Raw genomic sequence first — 18,939 nt, forward strand, 5'->3', positions numbered from 1 at the left:
CAGTCATACAACTTATGAAATGTATACTACTCTTCTGAGACCGTTTTCATAGATTTTAATAAGAAATTACATTGGCTTTCCCAAACAAAGGAGGTGAAAACCTTAAGGGTAACACACAGTCTGTTTAAAGCATTGACACGGTTTTGTGGCTACATACAAATGAAAATAATCTATAGATTCCTGTAGTCTGTCCTGAAAATGATTTTGATAGCCTGCTCAAAGAAGGATTTAGACACTGAGTACTACCTACCATCTTAGCAATGAAATATCCGTTGGTCTTGACAACATTCAACACGCAGACAGAGCTTTTGCAACAACATAGAGGACCATGTACTGTTAAAAGCCATTCATTAATTTATAGTAGATAGTAACAGAAACATAAAATATTAGAGAAATCCGGTAAGTGGCAAAGTGGAAATCCAATAGGGCAACATTATGGAAAATTTGGAAATAATTGAAACAATCTGAGTTGTCAGTGTGCAGGGTCAGCTCTCTAAAAGTCATTCTGCCTCAGCTCTATAAAAGAACCCACATACCTTAACATATCTCTCTCCCCTCTCCTCCCATATAATACCAATAACAACTTCAGTACACCTTATTTTCTCTGGGTGGATTTTTCTGGGTTTAATGGCCCAGACCATTCAACTGACCCTGGTGGTCATTAATCCTGGGTAGCGCCCTGCGCTTTGATGGCTATGGCTTACATCAGTAATAAAAACCATACATTTAGATCAGGGAATCTTAAACATAGGTACACACTATATTGCCATACAACGTAGCAGTTTATATTTGCACAGTGTCAAAACAATTACAAATCCTTTAAGCTCCTCTCACACTTGTTATGTGATGCACAGGGAATGTTCTCCCTACCATGATCTTTAAGCTTTATAATACCTTGAGAGCTAGCCTGCTAAGGAGCCATCTCCTTTTTAACATTTCAGTATTAATGTGAGATCATACCACATGAAAATTTAATTTGAAAATCTATCATTTAAACTTTGAAAGGAATGCATTGAAATTTGTGACTTATAGCTCCTTTTTCAGTTCTGAACAGATAAAAATCCAGCATATTATACGCCAAGTCATGCATTATTACTTAGTTCAGGTTTGCAAAGCCACTAAATCACTTACAGCTCTGTACAACGAGGCTAGAATAGGGACAAGCAACAAAGCAGATAATGTGTAATATTAAAATAAATCTCACACAAATAAGTTTAAATATTTTACAAAGAAGACCAAATTATGTATAAATGATCTGGAGAATTACTTGTTGTTGTTGAGAATGTGACAATTTTAAAGCAATGAATGTTATGTGCAACTTGAGATTCATTCTGAATTCCTTCCAGTTTACTAATAGTGTCCAATCAAATCAGTAGCAAAATGGCAAGGAAAAAAAGACAATACAAAATGACATTTGACTAAAAGTAGTTGAGTCAGCTACACCAAAACTTCACACAACATTGGAAATTAAATACGGATAGGCTTGCTACTGAGATAATTTTACAATGCATCTTTTGCGCTGTGTGGAAGTAAAATGTTTAATAAGTGAAGTATGTCTCAATAATATTTCCCAGAATGTATGGGATTGCATACCCACTGATAGCATTCATCTTCAGTCTTTCATTAAGATCGGAATACTTTTTCAGAGAGAAATCTACTACAAGGACCTAAAGCCCATAAGCAGCAAGACCCTTTTTATTTGGTGCTGTGGTTTTTTATTTTGTTTTTGCAATGTGATCCTCCACCTGCTGGAGTCTCATATATCAGTTCTGGACAAACTCCAGGCCAATAGTGACAGGGCCGTATTGTGTGATCATACCAGTGGAAATCAGGAATAGTTCCACTGAAGTTAAAGGTACACCAGCCTAAAGTTGAAGTGGGATTAGAGTTAAGCCTCTGGAATCAAGGTATTTATTTCAAATTATTTTCCCCAGGGGCAAAGCATCTGGCGATGTGTGAGCAGTCTTTTATTACTCAGACCAACTGTTTTACTATGTGGGGGACCTGACCACTATGCTGTGAATCATTTCTGTAAGTGGCAGAAATAATGAGTTTATTGGTAAAATAAAAACTACAGCTTAGAGGCATTTACGTATGCTTAAACTGGAATTAAGTGTGTGCTAAAACAGGCAGTTTAAATGTGACTGAATTCCACTATGCAGGGAACATGACTTTCTTAACCAAACACTGTTATATATTTTATCTAGGTTCGAGCAAGTGCAATTGCTCAGGATGCTGATCAGAACTACGACTATGCCAGTAACAGCGTGGTCCTTCATTTGGAGCCAGGAGATGAAGTTTACATAAAATTAGATGGAGGAAAAGCACATGGAGGAAACAACAACAAATACAGCACATTTTCTGGATTTATTATTTATGCTGACTGATGATGAGTCAAAAACTAAGCTTGTACTTCTGAGTCCAAGCACTGGATTCATGTGGCAAATATCAGTGAATCAGGAACCCCAGTGGAGACCGACCATGGGACACCTCAGTAGTGGGGAAGATCAAATGCTACCTGACTCACATCTGTACAACACAGAGAACTCTTATATTAAAAAATTATAAAGCAAGTTAAACAGATGTGTGATCCACTACCGCCAAAGCAAATACTCCTTATTGTTAGTGTCCATGTGAATGAAGTCCTATATAGATCAAATTTTTATAGAAAAAAATCTAAAGACACTGAATTACTTCTTCAGTATATATGATACTTTGATGTGTTATGATCTTGCTGCTTTATCCATACATCAGCTTTGATCCTTGTGACTTACCTGCTAACAATGATGCTTGGAGTCCACTCATAGTGTGGTGAGGAATGATTTTACAATAAAAGGAAGAGGTAATTGAAATATACTTCTTCTCTCCAAAGGAATTGTTTGCCTTGTATTATTGTTATCCTTCTATCTAGAATTAGAAGCCAATTGGTTTCAAGCCTTAACTGAATTTTCCTGATTTGTGTGTGTACATCAGACTCCTGACATGATGTCAGCCTATTAAAGCAGTTTACATTTCCTCTCCTCCCCTTAGTTGTATTTTAAAAGAGAAAGACAGACAGACAGACAGACGAAGGGAACAATTCATTAAAAATATAAGAATTGATATAAAATGTCTACTGTATTTGGACCAAGTCCTTCCATTGAAGCCAATGGCAAAACTCCCATTGATTGTAGTGAGAACAGGATTTGGCTCTCAATAGGTAAACATGTGTAAATATATATTTAGACAATTCTACAAACCCATTCTTGATGGTTTGTTGTGTAAATATTTATTTAGCAAGTCTAACATCCACATTTGCTGGCCAGGCTGGAATAATTTCTGTGCAGCAATTAGTCTTTAGTGTAAATCTGTAGTTAGGTATTATTTTTAACAAAAAGATTATTTATGGCTCAACATACTGCAGAAGCACAATGGGAGTCATTACATAGAATATTGTCGGGATGTCATGGACCAAAATCCTGCTCAGCTCACTCACTTATGCAACAGGCTTCCTTGAATTCAGTGGAGGTACTCGCACAAAAGAGCAGCATGTGATTTGACTCCATGTAACCATGCTGTCACGTGGCTAGTTTTAAAAATGTATTTTATTAGTTTGTCATGAAGTGTGACTATGAAATTAACACAAGAAGCATATTACCAAATATAAAAACCACTTATGCAAGGAAGCAGATTTTCAAATGCAAAAAAGGTGTGTATAAAATCTTATTTTTTTTAAATATATATCTACATAGAACTATATATCTATATATGTATGTGCTAAAGTAGCTTAATCCACATGATGAATTAGTGGACTGGAGAATTAAATTGTTCAACACATGGTTTTAAGTTATAATTATAAAAAAACCCTTTCAAATCAGTAATAGCTGTAATGCCGTCTTGACAGAGGATATCTGTTCTAAACCATGTATAAGGCATTTATTTTCTTAACTGCTCCCGTACTGGTGCTACCAAGTGTTAATCTCATGTAAAATTACAGCTGGAATATGTAATCTAACAGATAATGTTTGAGCGAGACAAATAGTTAATTAGCTTCCTACTGCAGCTGATGCAGTATAAAATTTAGATAACATTCATGGTAAAATTATGGTACTATTTGTACAAATTGAGAGAATAATAGAGGCCAGAGCTTTTCATTTTTCCATAATCTCCACAGGAAGCCTTTTCTAATCTACAAAGTAAAAGATGTGCACACATAGATGTTTATCATACACTAACATGTCAAAAATCTGCCCTACTTTTTACCATGAATTACTTGGTAAGATTAGACAAATTTTAAAGATGAAAAATCCCTCTAGAAATTAGTTTAATGTTCACATGAGTAAGGCTTAACTAGACCGTGTTATTCTTCTGGTCTCTTGCTCTTTTGGGCAGGCATTCAATTAAAAAAACATGACCAGTTAGTCTGTGCTCATTAAAAGAATCTCCTACCCAGCACATCTGTAGTCTCATAAGGGAAGATAATGCTTCAAAACTGCCTTTTTATTTTGTCATCACATCAGTTTGATTAAAAATTGCTAGTATCCCTATGAAACAACACCAACTCATCACATACATAAAATGCAGTGATTACTTCTCTTTGGCTTTTCCACTACGCAACACATTTTATAACGGACATATAATTGACTTCACATCTGCTCATTTCACAGGTCTTTCGTTTGGTAATTACACTCACTACAGAGTGGTTGGCAGCAAGGCTTTGCTACTTCTTATGTAGATATCAGACAGCAATGTATCTAGTAAAAGATCGTATACTTAGTACTACTCTTTCACCAAGGTGTTAACAGAAAGACTATTACCACAGGACACCTAAAGATGGATAAATTTGAAAAAGCAAGATCTTGAAATCAGATTGCCATTGCTAACAGACGTGACCTTTTCTTTGGAGAAATAAGTATCCCCTGTTTAGGTCTAGAGGAAAGAACAAAAACTTAACTGGAAAAAATCATGTAAGGGAAACATTTCATGTTTTGACTCATATCTTGACAAACTGATTTGTAAACTGATTATCTCATGGCCTTTGTTATAACTACAACTCCTCATTAAATTGTGTTATGTAATATATTTTGACTTTTGGTATTGCATCTTTACAAAAGGAAACTGGTTTGCATGGTATTTCACATGGTCATATGCAAGTTTCCAAAAGCTCAAAAGTGATTTATTGCAATTAAAACACATTCTAAAACAAAAAACAGCGATTGTTAAACTGGTCTACAAATTGCTTTATTCAAAAATATTTTCCACATATTCTTCACATGTTCATTTAAAAATAATTTCTTTGAATTGTTAATTAAAAAAGATAAAGTACTTTTTAAAAAACATTAAAATCTTCCTTTTTGTAATCCTCTGTTTTTGTAGAAGCTAGTTTAAAATGCCATATTCTTTATCAAGCATTAATTAAAGAACAGCAGGATAATTAGCATGATCATCAATATTACAAGGAACATCATATCACTCTAGAGGGGGGCAATTAACTTGAAACACTTTAAATTTTGTCAAGTAGTACAGCTGATGTATTTTCAAAGAACATAAAATCCTGAATAATGTGTGATGACAGTATGAAATTTGCTCAGTGGAACATGTTATTCCAATATTTGTTTGCAAAAATTCTGTAGTTGTGCTCAAGACCAATAACTCATTCAGGACCAGATTATTAGAAGGGCATTTAGGGCAAAGGCAATTACCACTTTGTATTCTAATTTAAAAAAGAGGTGATGATCAGTGCTGTGGGTGGCTTATTAACAGTTTTCCTCAGTGCACCTATATGTGAAATGACCCTCTATTAAATGTAATCTGAATTTTTTAAAGCAAGATGTGAATATTTAACATCTATCTTTATCTAAAGGTCAACCACTGTTTTGGGTTCTCCACCAATATTTTATCAATTCTATTTTGGGAGATGCCTCTAATTAGCATTTTTGGAACTATATTTTTAAGGATATGTGAATATCCATGACCTCCATATTTCATCAATCTGTTCTTAGTGTGCACATCATGAGCCATTAGAATTCTGTCTTCATAGCCTTCATCAATCAACATCTGAATCCTGCAAAGATACAAAGCATACTTACTTGTCAGTAAAGGGTTTACAGACTTCTGGTAGTAATACAGAAATAATCATTATTTAAACTTCTTACATGGCTATATCCCTACACTCTCATGTCAACAAAATGAAGAACTGTGGGATATTTAAGACACAAAAATACAAATTAGATCTTAAACATAAGTTAGATCAAAACATATGGGACCCATTTTGAAAAAATCTTTGAAAGCAGGTTAATGTCACACCTCTAGAAGAGCTGGTAAGGAAAAGCAGTCTCATCAGGATTTCTTACACTTCCTTGCGTTCTGTTTGAAATCCTCCGCAAAATTAATTTATTTTAACGTACAATTTGTGACCATCGGATTAAATAATTTCCTATATGCATGACCCGTTATAAGATCAGTTAGTCTGGTTAACTCTGCCTGCTGACCGTAGCCAAATTATTTGCACATCTTCATGTAAGCAGAGCAATATCATTTGCCTTAATTTCATTTCATTCTATTTGTATGGGGGTTTTTTTTACTAATAAAACATGTAAAGCTAGCTGTTTCAGTTTAAGACGCAAATGTCTTGGAGGATTTTCACTTAATTATGAACAGCTGTTCTCATTACTATTGGTCCACTAATCTGCAGCAATTGAAGGAACAGTAGCAATTCTTTGGAGCCCGGCCTTGCTCCTTAGTTCATATAAATGGCTGCAGCTGTATTGAAGTCAGTCAAGTTGACACAGAAGTCTGATGCAGGTTGTTGAATGTCTTTTTTATACAGTTTTTGGTGGCTTTCCATTTGGAATAACTGGAGAAATTTCAACTATTCAAGAGTTACCATTTTCCATTAGCAACATCACTCAGGTAATATCTGACCCTCAGAGAAGTTTATTTATGGAGAATGTCAGTGAGATGGATAGACTAATAGGTGCTTTCTTTGATTTTTAGTGTGTTCAAAACCAGTAACATCAGCAAATATTTAGCACATGGAGGGAGGAAAGCCAAGTCGAGAGAGAAATCTTTGTGGCTTGCTGCTGTGGCTGGTGTATCTGCAAAGATAATCTAATAGTGTGGCTGTAATGCCACAGACCTTCTTCCAGTTGGCAGAACCACATTTATCTTACTGGTTTTGGAGGCTTTAATGCGCACGAAGTATTGTGGAGGAAAAGGCAGGGCTAGTTCCTAGTTGAACAAAGGTAAAAATCTTGTGCATTTCCATAATAAAAATCTTACTATACTTAGAAACTATTCAACATGTTTCTCCATTGTGTCCTACCTGTCAGCTTATTGCTCAGGTATGGATCTTCCTGCAAGTGTTAGCTCTGTTGCTAGTAAGAAGTGACAGTGACTCGGATCTTCAAAGGTATTTAGATGCCTAATTCCACTATAGAGGCATAAAGGACATCTGCAAAACTATTTCTCAGTTGCTGCTTATCCCTGCAGGACCTATGGTTTCTACCATGGGTCTGACACACCCCACAACTACCAAGATGTTCAAAGCTCTGAAAACAGGATTATCAACCCTAGCATATCTCCTTGGTTCCCCCAATTCTGTAGGTGTTCTTGAGCAACCAGCGCAAAAGACAACTAGATGGACCAGTGCATGCATGTTCTTAGAACTGCCTACTGGTTAGAGTGGTCATCTTAACATGTGATAGATCCAGGTGTCAATCCTTGCTCTGTGAGTAGACACTTGAATCCAGGTTTCCCTCCACCCCTGCTGAGGGTCCTATCCAAAACATCATGGACTTTCTAGGGTTGGTCTTTCTCAGTCTCTTCTGCTGGAGTTTTTCCAGTCTGTATAAACAAACATTAATTGAAGCAAGCACTTAAAACTCTGTCTCTCATGTCTTGAGTGAGTGCTACAACTATACCTGGTCAAGTCGGTCACTTGCACGCCTATGCCATCCCCTTCTCTTCTATATTTAACATCTGGTGAATTGAGGTAGCTCTTAGATCAGCTGGTTTTTAAGGCTCCTCTGTTTAGGTGCTAAGTCTCCCCATTCACTCTTTGAGGAGCCTGGGTATCTCCTCCACGGTTAAAGATTCCACTGGATAGCAGAGTACTTAAGTATGAAGTATTTAAATGTTTAAATCCTTTTAAGGATTTAGCCCAACATTATCAATAGTCTGATATTACAGTAGCTTGCTACACTTAAGTGCTAATGATGGATACTCACTAAACTCTGTGTGTTCTTTCTCTGCCAAAACTTTCTATTTCACTACTTTACTGGCACTTTGAGATTTTTTGACTGTGCTTTGATTCAGGAGAAAGCAAGTATTGGTCTGATAAGTAACGCTGTGTTTATATGCAAAGATAAAAATAGAAAAGTTTTTCTCTTGGCTTGTAAGGAAGAATAGCTACAAGGAGGTGTGTGTTTAGTTCGGCAAAAATAACATGTTCAGTTGAGATACTGCATGTAAGATGCATGCAAAATTGGCAGTTTTCATCAAAATAAATACAGTAATTTAAGATGTTGGTTTAAGTTGGCAACACTGCAAATTATGTCCTTTGCTCCTAAACCACTGTGTCAGTACCAGATTGTGGAAGAGAAGATTGATTGGCAAGAACTAGCAGTACTAGATCCCCAGATCTGAGCAAGAAAAAGCAGACAAGACAACATGGAAGTAAAGTATTGTGGAGGAAAGGGTACAACACATTCATAAAGATGAAAACCACTGACTGAGCCCAAATTTGGAAGGAGTTTATTTAGGGTGTCTGACATAAGCAGACTAAGAAACAGGCAGGCAAGCAAAAAACCAAATCTTACCTCCCTAAGTTTCCTGAAAAATGACCACAAAAAATCTACTCTACAGATCGGTAACATGCATATATATGTATGTGTACACACACACACACACACCCCCACACACACCCGTCTCCCCCTACATCTATCCTACAGGAATATATGTATTTGAGTGAATATACAAAGTTATTCATTTATATTGTTATTTATATTGTTTGGATTGGAACATGGACATGCCTGAAAATTCTTTTCCTCTTTGAACGGTTGTATAAAAATATATGGATCAATATGATTTGCTTTCCTCTAGTGACTACAAACCAAACACGAGCCTACTAAAAATGAAGAAAAAAGAGGAGACTGCCATTGTCATTTTATTTCCTGCATAAACACAGTAAAAGTGCAAGAAACAGTTTAATGGCCTTTCCAATGTCTCCACCCACACACACACTAGCACTGTACCCAAAGAAAGGCAAGTAGTATTTCTGGAGTATTTCTTCGTACAAAAGCCTGCTGTCATTGTCATTCAGTGCCAGGGTGCTAAGGAGGCATGGCTATGGCTGGAAGGGAGGCATATTATGGATGAAACAAAAACAAACACAAAATTTGCTATGATTAAGGAACACTGCATGCTCTGTTATATTCTACTTCTGCATGCATACCTCCCAATGTTTTCAATGAGAGCTCTACATTCATGACAACTACAGAATGGATTGTACATTTCACAGATAATGTTAGGGAGTCTAGGTGTGAAAAGCCATGATACAACATGATAGGATTTCCCAGTATAGTGCAGGATTAAAACTAATGTTAGAGATTTTCAGTATGAACTGTCAGAGAGATTCCAGAGACAGAGAGTCAAAGGTAGTATCAGATATACGTATATGTGACAGGTAAGAGAATGAGTGTTCATAATAACTCCTTAATATCTCCTTAAAGAGTGTTCATGATATCTCCTTAAAGAGTTTGAAGCCAAGGAAGAGCAACAGTGCAGCCAAAATGACAAGAGGAGAGGGATGCAGAAAAATAAAGTTTGAAATATTCATGAAGGTTAGAAGTCAATTTTCCCAAATTATTAGTAATTAAAAAAAAAAAAAAAGCCAAAATGTAAAACTCTGGCCCTGAGAGGAAACAGACATGACAGGAACACTGTCATGTCATGAAGTAAGTTGCACTCAATATTTGCATGCCAATAACTTTTACTTCAGCAGCAATATTATTATTCAAACTTAACTGTATTACAGTAGGTACCTTGAAATTCTTTCATTGTCACTTGGCATATCAACATCAGGGTTGAACTGGTAATAGAGCAACTCTGTGCCAAACAGGTCATACTCTAAGTAGCACCCAAGTTTAGCAAACTCCAGCAGTTTCTTCTCATCAAATATAGTCCTGCAGAAAATACAAAATACAGCATAAACTTACACAAAAGCAATCATTAGTATAAAATGTGTCAGAAAAAGTGCCAGGCACGAGGCTAGATATAATTTTGGTAACTCCTAAGGAGCTAAAGATATTGACAAATTTTAAGCCCATTCATTAAAAACTTAGGCCAACATGTTATGCTGTTTCCCCCCTGCTCCTCTGCTTTCCACCTCCAACATCTTGGGATACAATGTATTTCTTAAAAAGTTAAAATACAGCAGAACAGGCACAGTCATAATGAACCTTAATGGAAGAAAGAAAAAAAATGTGTTTCGGATATCTGCAAGCATCATAAAAAAGAAACTAGTGAGAGAATTTTTTATTTGCTTTTAGTCAGAGGAACGCCTAAACTGAGCCAATTGATTGTACCTGAACAAAATGAGATCTGAGAATAATCTTTACATCTCATTTAATTCACTGTGAAAATGCAGACATCTTGTGGGTTAAATATTTGCAGTATTTCACCACAACTCTTCACATCGGTTTAGGACAGAACAAGAAATCCAACAGAAAGTAAAGATAATGTTGTTCTGAGACAGGCAGATTGTAATTGCCCATATGGGAATTTGGCCAGGACTCCTTAAGTTAATGTACCACTTCTTGTAATGGAATTGTAAAGCATTATGGATATTAGTCAGCACATGATACGTGCACAAGCAGCGTCTCTCTAAGGGTATATCTGCACTGATATTTAGGGTTGGCCCTGAGGTCACCCTCAACCAGGCATACTCATCTATATTGTAACTTGTAGCCTAAACTAAAGCCATCTGCATTCTGATTTGAAAAGTGGAACCTTTCTGGGAGTATGTAGACTGAGTACAGACAGGAAAGAGGAAAAATGGGTGCAGAACAATCAGAAGTTAGAAATGAGGAAATGTGGAATTGCAGTTGGCAGATTTCTTGTGCTTGCAGTCTGCAGTGTGTGGATACATTTCAAACAAGGTGGAAAAAAGTGTGGTCTAGAAGATGAACAGTAGTGGGGTCTCCCTCAAACTTAGAAGATCAGCAGAGCATCCAGGTTTGGGATAGAGTGCTGCTGGGTACAGACTTGCAGGCAACACTGAGTTTAGGACAATTTTAAGATTGCCCCCCCACTGTCAGTGCAGACATGGCCTGAGAGCCACACTGCTGGAGCACTGTTTCACAAGGAAAACTGGTAATTACTGAATTAACAACTTCCTGCAATATATTGGTGTTTTTTATGGAAATGCCCTTTCCAAGCACTCCAGAATAGCTTTGCAAATCTATTGATTTAGTTATGATGACTTTTTCACCTGGGGCAATCTTGGGGAGGGACTGGGGAAAAAAACCATTTAACTAAAAGCAACTGACAAACAATTTTCTATGTTCTTTCATCAGGAGCACAGATAACTTATAGCAAGAACATTCACTCATAACACTCCAGTTCTCTTCCTGCCTCATGTCACAAAATCATTTTGCTCTGTTTAACTGCATCATAGTCTGTTGCTATGGAAATGACTGATGTCACAAATTCAATATTATGACTTAACAGCAGGATCAAGTAGGAGGAACAGATGGACTAAGAGAGAGAGAAACCCTTGTTCAAACAATTCTGCCATCAGCAGGAGTTCAGAATTGCCAACTGTAATTAATAATAAAAAAACTTTATTTTTTAATACATTTCACAGTTTATACAGGATAAGAGTTTCCTACCAAATGGGCTTTCAAATGCACTGCAGAAGGTGGGCAGCGTTTATTTCCAGCACTGCACAGTTCACAGGACTACAGTAGCCAAAAGAATGAAGCTGATTCCTAGGCATATGGCAATCTTAGTTTTTTAAATGCCATATTTCATAGGAGCTTTGTCACAGCCAAGAATAATTATTTCAAAAGCTATGTTTAGTGGTTGGCTCTTATGGGGATGATACATGCTGTATCTAATATAGAGAGCATTATCCATTACAGGCTTTTCATTTATACTCTAGATATCTTAACAGTAGCCACTGAAGTTAATGAATGATGACCTGACTATGTAACAGAAGCACCCTGATGGGTCAGTGAGGCCAGTAAATAAAAGGGTGTCACATACTAGCCCTCCTAAATGTACACTTCTATTACCCTACCTCAACACAGTAGATAATGAAAAATTGTAGTGAAAAACATGTAAGGCATGGTAGCTAGCCTTGTAGCTCACCTAAACAGTACTATAACACCTTGAATAAAGACAGGGATGGAATTTTGAACATCAAATGTTTCCAAAATTTTAACAGATTAGGAATCCAACTCCCACATGGATTCCTTTTTCCAGAGATGGGCCCAAGCTGTTTAAACATACATCTTGATGCAGGGGTTAACTTCAAGTTCAAAGCAGGTCAGATCCTGTGTTCTGATGAATATGAACTGCACCCCTTAGTGTGAAATGCAATGATGTAACAAAACCAGAAAGCATTAAGGGTTGTTCAGCTGATGCTGCCACTTAGAAATTTGTGGCTTCAATTTGCCCTTTGCTTATACTATTCCCCACCCCCACCCATAGAATTTCACTGAATATAATGTACCTGTACAGGTGAGCAAAGAATCAGGTACTGTATGTTTGAAAAATGATTCTATTTACCATACTGTACTGAAGTGGCTAAGCAAGGTGCAAATTATTTTCATAGGCAGAGATTACTTTTATTAAGAAAAAACAAGCAAACAGATCTACAGAAGATAAATGCATATCACTGAAAACAAATTTTGATTGTTAATGGAATCAAAGTAGTATTTAAACTCTCCCAAATATAGGTGCATAAAACAGAGTTCTGGTATAAGTACATAGTGTCTTTCTCTGAGTTGCAATCTTGTGGAACATGCTGTTGACAGAAATCTTCATATAACACCCTCAATAGGAATAAACAATTCCAGTGCTGAGGGTCATAGGACCAAAAACAGTTTCCATTTACCGGCTGGCCATACAAATCAATATTTGGATATATGCCAACTGATCGTGAACTATACAAGGGCACATAACCTTGTCTTGGCCAAACAGACTGTGCTTTTCAATCAGAGGGACAGCACAGTGTCTCTTCCATTTCATGTGTGTGTTACAGTATCTGTCTGTGTGTTTCTAAAGGAACTGACACCTTGTTCTCTGTAAAAAGACAAGACCTATCTACCATCCCACTGGGATTTATTTTAAATCGTATTAGTCTTGGATGGTAACCAAGTTTGGAGAATGTGGTTTAGTGTTTGGCTTGGAGTCCAATGAAGTCAAACCCTTGGATGGAAACCTGATTTTTTTTAATTCTTGGCCCACATCAACCATGGCTTAAAGCCCAGATCCTCAAAAGTATTTAAGTGGCTGCTGTTGAAATTGATGAGAGGTTAGCACCTAAACAGCTTGGAGGATCTGGGATGAAGAGCCTGATCCAGGCTCTCACTAACTTCAGTGGAAAATGATCAGGCTTTACATAAGCAATTCTCTAGTCTCAACATTCTCATATACAGGATTGATTATTTTAATTCTTCTTAAAAGATTCACATCTTGTATTGATATTAAAAGCACTTGATAAACTAAATGGTTTGAATCTGCTACATAATCCAAATTAATTCCATTTTCAGAATCCTAGAAAAGTAGGGCTGGAAGGGACCTCACAAGGTGATCTATTCCAAACCCCTACTTAAGGCAGGATCATCCCTATTTAAGCCATCCCATAGAAATGTTTGTCTAACCTATTAAAACTTAATGAGCAATCCTTATGCATAAATACCAGGCACAATGCCTGAAAAAAATCAAGAACAACTTAACTTGCCAACAGGTAAAGCAGAGAGATGAGAGCCCTGTCGATGTCTTGTCTTAAGAAAATCAAACAAAAGAACTATGTCCCCCCACTACAGAGGAAGGCAAAACCCCCACAGTCCATTCCTAGAAGAAACACATCTAGGATCATTGCAGAAACATAATACCAGGACAGCCTCTTACCTGTCGAGGTGAGACATGACCGTTTTTGAAAGGTCAGCCCCAGCTTCTTGTAGGATGCGAATAATCTGGAAAGGTGCATCACTATGCCTCCCAGGATGGATGATGACAGGGCAGCCAAGTTGTGACTGAGCATGTGCTGTAGCCTGAAGCACTTTTTTTTCACACTCAGTCAGGGGCCAAGAACAACCAATTTCTCCTATCACACCACACTTGATGTTTGTTCCATCAGCTCCACTGAGTATTTCATTAACAATGATGTCTGTAAGCTAACACAAGGGAAAATGAGAGAGATGAGGAAACCAGTGTCCATGTGAAGTAGTACCATTTTTGTTCATGATGCAATTCCAACTTCCTGTAGTTTAACTGCTGCAGCTGTGATCATAGATAATTTTAGCCTAATTAAATGTGGTTTGCACCTTGTGCCAGGTGCAAGATCACACAATGTAAGATGTGTTTACACTAATGTAAGAGTCTTCACCCACAAAACTGCACTGGCTTAACTAAGAGGTAGTTTAACCACAATTTATGTACTGATTTAACAATCTCTATCCAAAAGATACTGGTGTTTCTAAACTAATATAGTTTAAACAATGTAAAAATGGTGTAAGATACCTCCTAAAGTAGTTTTAACACTGATTTTAAGTCAAACTAGTGTACAGTCTATATTTTTAGAAGACCTCGAAGTACAAGGGAATCAATATCACTTTGGTAGGAAAAAGACAAAGTTTGGTTTAGATTCTGGTCATTGAGACCACAGGGCAAATGTTGTGCCATGGATTCCAGTGTAAATCTAGACTAACTCCACTGAGTTCACAATTGTAAATGAGAACAAAATTCGTCCCTTTATTTTTCCAAACCAGAGTTTCAAAGCCTGTAATTTTGCAAGCACAAATGATGCAATGATTTACAAGAAAATTAGGTAGTTAAGCTTCTAAATACCATTTTTGTATCCCTAAGAATAGGCAGTGCTTCCTATTATGTATTCAATATCTAAACCTGAATATTTAATATGGAATCATGATTTTAGGGTACAATTTAGAAAAAATAAATGAACATGAAAGAGGAAAGATCTGGCAAGAGTAATTTAGTAGATTTAACTCAGTGGCTATTAACTGACAAACTAGACCATCAGCAAGCAAGTTAAATCCATTTAAAATATAATATATGCCTGTAATTAATTGAAACCCATCTCATCAATACACACACACACACCACCTCTCCATCCAGAGCAGGGGAAGACCTCAGCTGCTGGAAACTTAAGTCAATGGAGCTATAACCCTGCTGCTACAACAGCAGCCCTAGTAGTTTGGCACTGTAGCCACACACTGATTCCTACGTGCAACTGGGCTCTGTCCTATTCTTGGTATGTACAAGCAACATACACTTCTCTATACTCCATCTGACAGTCTCATAATTTTTGCAGCAAACTTGCCATATAGGCAGCCTTAGCCAGGTTTAAGTAACTATGGAATTGATTGTTAAGTACACTAAGTCCATCCCTTGTTTTAACTAAGTAACAACAAAGCATTCAAATGATTTAGCTGTGCCTTAGGTAGATAACAGACCACAGCTTTCTTATCAACATCCATGAGGAATTATTGATCAATCACTGCAAATGTATAAGCACTTGTCCTCTGAGGTTAACTTCTACCTCCTGCAATTAATCCTGCAATCATGGAACGGACTGCTGACTACACTATTCCCTGAGGCTCAGTCCATGGATAGAGCTTGGAAACCTTTGTTCTAGGGGACTCTCTTATTTTTGGCCCACATATTTTGTCTGGCAAATTCCAAAAAAGACATGCATAATTTTGAGAAATAGCACCAGTCCCACAAATTTAAACCAGCCCCTCAGGTAGTATAAATCAGCATAGCTCAAGTGAAGTCAAGATGCTGACTTCAGTTTACATGTTCTGAGGATCTGGACTCTCTTTTAAAGATTAATTTGATTCCTCTGTAGCAGGTATTTTCAGTTTCTACTCAGATCCATACATTCACAGTCTTCAGGCTGCTCATTTCTCTTTTGCTTTAGAAAGTTCCCTTCCCTCTACTCATCAACATATCATCCTAAAAACAGCTGAATGGATATTTACTATGGAAGTACTGATAGATCTCATCCATTCTTATATTCTATTATTTTTACTATTAGGCAAACAAAGAATAAGAAGCAGTCTGTTCCAAAAGGGTAAAGAAAAGTGATATATTCCAGAGGCTGCATAAATAAACTGACTCTTTGCAAAGGTCTTATTAATGACAAGACTTTTTATTTTCTTTTTAAAATTATTAGGTGGGAGGGGAAAATTAACTGGAATGTGTGACAAGGAAGGTAGAAGGGACATGAAAGGGAAATATTTTATAAAAAAGAAAAACATAGTCATTGCTGTACCAGGATGATGTACACATGCAAAGTCATTTTTTACTGTTCAGTTATAACAACCCCCTGAAAGAAAATGGAATTCGAAAGATGCATTCTTCAGTTTTTAAGAAATGAATCTATTTCTATTTGGTCAAGTTATCCTTACTCTGTCGGTTCTCTTGAGTTATATGTAGACTCTTCATGGGGTTATATGTTTTTAAGTGCTTACCTGCTCCACCGACATAACCTGAATCTCAGGAGAATAAGTGCCATCCACATAAAATCCAGCCCCAGCAATAATGTGAACTCCGGTTTCTTCAGCAAGTTTCTTCAAAGTTTTCACATCTCGACTTATTCCTGTGGTTGTATTTTCCACTATTGCTCCACCACCTGCTGCCTTAAAATGTAACAGTTCCTCCTTTACAGCATCTGTTTCCTGATACAGGAGGAGGTTCTCCTTATGGCTATAGGGATTCTGTTTAATCCAGAACAAGTTCTTCATCTCAATGTGCCCTTCAGACAACGCTTCTTGATCTGAAGAAGGTGGTACAAAGCAGCATTTGTAGCTCATTGTTAAGTGTTCATGGGTCATGGTGCAGCCAAGCTGGGTAGGCTCCACAAGGCCCAGTACAGTCTGCACTTTTCCACTCAAGGAAGACATACTTATTTGATTTTAAAAAGGAATAAAATCCAGATGCCAAGAAAGGGGTTGCTAGAAAAGAGGAAGGAAAATTAAAGGTTAAAAAATGATAGAAAAAGTACCTTCACTTCACACACACACACTGGCAATGTACTTTTCTTCTACCACATATTCTGAAACACTTTGTGCCGAGTTTTAAATGACTTGAGGGATGGAATTTCCCTTGTTTCCTGTGGGGGAAACTATCCCACATTTTAGCAGACGTCATTATATCAAGGAAGCTGCCACTGATATTCAGCCTAATTTTCCTTTTGGTTCACTGCTTCCTGTTTTTCTATCCTAGACCACCCTTCTGGTTAATGCTTGGTTACATTTGTTTGCTTATAAGCAATGTACAAATACATGTTAATTAACTGTCTTTACAGACTAACATTTTATGGGAATTGTGACACAACTGGGTCTTTATAAGGAAATTAAAGAAGGAAAAGATAGCAGCTCTGCTGATCAGCCCAGAAAGGGCGTAGCTCTCAAAAGTGCAGAGATGACTGTAAGGGAGCAGAAAAATATAGCACCACTGCTGGCATTATTGGTTGAGTGAAGTTAGGTACGGTTGCACCTGTGTGTGGTAACAGCAGTGGAAAAGAGTGAATCAGTGGGCACATCTACGCATAATATTAGTGTGATGCAATAAACTCCAGCACAGTGTGTGCCAGAGTTTATTGCTCTTGGGTGCCAGGTTTACATATGTGCCCGGGAGTTCAGCACTTTTTGCTGGGTCAGAGCAGACCTGGCTGGCAGGGGGCCTCAGGGGTCAGCCCGCCAGCCCGGGGCTACTTCGACCCAACTCAACATGCTGCAGAGAGACTGGGCAGACCTCACACTGTGGCACTCTTGTGCCCCAGCCAGCCCTGTCAGTGTCTACATGTGTGCTGTGGCATACTAAATAATAGGCCTGTGCAAAGCAGCAAGTATTCAATTCAGATTCAGCCAATTCAGAGAGACAGTGATTCAATTTGGTGATTTAAATCACTGTCCCGATTCGATTCGGCCGATTTGGATCCCCAGATTCAGTGCCAATTCGGAGATTTGGCCCTAGACTAGGCTTGTCCAACATGCAGCCTGCCAAGCCATTTTCTGAGGCCCGAGGTCCCATGCTCAGGACAGGCAGGTGGGAGAGGGGAAGGGAGCTGCTCACCCCTGGGGGGCCGGGTTCGTCACGTCAGCTAGGTCCCGCCACCGCCACCCTGAGGGCAGTGTGGCACGGGGCTACCCCAGCCTCACCTAACGGGATGAGCTGGGGACAGTGCCTGCTTTTACTTCTCTCCGGCTCAGTCCCTTACCCCCGGTGTCCCGCCCGCCTCCTGGGACTTGCTGGGCTTGGTGACCGCAGGGCAGGAATGGGGCGCGGTGCCTGGCGCAGGCAGTCAGCATGGCAGCCCGGGGGGGCCTGGGCAGGCGGGGTCCTGGCGTGATCTCTGCAGGGCAAGGCAGCGGGAGCTGGTGTCTGCTGGCCCCCACGCTCCGGGCTCGCAGCGCTGAGGCCACCGGGGCTGCGTGCACAGGCGGCCAGGCATCATGGTGAGTGGGGCCGTGCGGGCAGGTGGGTGAGGGGCTGCGGTGCAACGGCCACCTCGCTCCGGCCCCCCTCGGGCAGCGCCAGCTCGTGGGGCTGAGCTGTTTGGGAGATGGGGATGTGGAGCTATTTCTCCCCTTCAGTCTCTGGGGCAGTAGCTGGCTGGATGCAGAATGGGTCTCTCCTGGCCCTGCCCACCAGCATCTGCCATGAACCTTTTAGTAACAGGCAGGTGCAGTAGGGCGGCCCACG

General features: G+C 38.5%; 1 protein-coding gene across 6 annotated transcripts in view; it reads right to left on the reverse strand.

Moving 5' to 3' along the window:
- Positions 1–5,204: 5,204 nt before the first annotated feature.
- PTER (phosphotriesterase related) overlaps positions 5,205–18,939 on the reverse strand; it is a 30,490-nt gene continuing 16,755 nt past the window's right edge. For 5 of the 6 annotated variants that reach the window (XM_025216817.1, XM_025216821.1, XM_025216820.1 and 2 more), the window contains 4 exons: positions 16,704–17,186; positions 14,119–14,384; positions 10,023–10,163; positions 5,205–6,043 (listed from right to left, as the gene is read on the reverse strand). In XM_025216817.1, the coding sequence (XP_025072602.1) occupies positions 5,833–6,043; positions 10,023–10,163; positions 14,119–14,384; positions 16,704–17,135 (1,050 nt within the window). In that variant the 5' untranslated portion in view covers positions 17,136–17,186 and the 3' untranslated portion in view covers positions 5,205–5,832. The remainder of the gene's footprint in view (positions 6,044–10,022; positions 10,164–14,118; positions 14,385–16,703; positions 17,187–18,939) is intronic. The other variant, XM_025216823.1, reaches the window with a different exon arrangement.

This window comes from Alligator sinensis, unplaced genomic scaffold, assembly GCF_000455745.1.
Source record: "Alligator sinensis unplaced genomic scaffold, ASM45574v1 scaffold623_1, whole genome shotgun sequence".
NCBI classification, from domain to species: domain Eukaryota; kingdom Metazoa; phylum Chordata; order Crocodylia; family Alligatoridae; genus Alligator; species Alligator sinensis.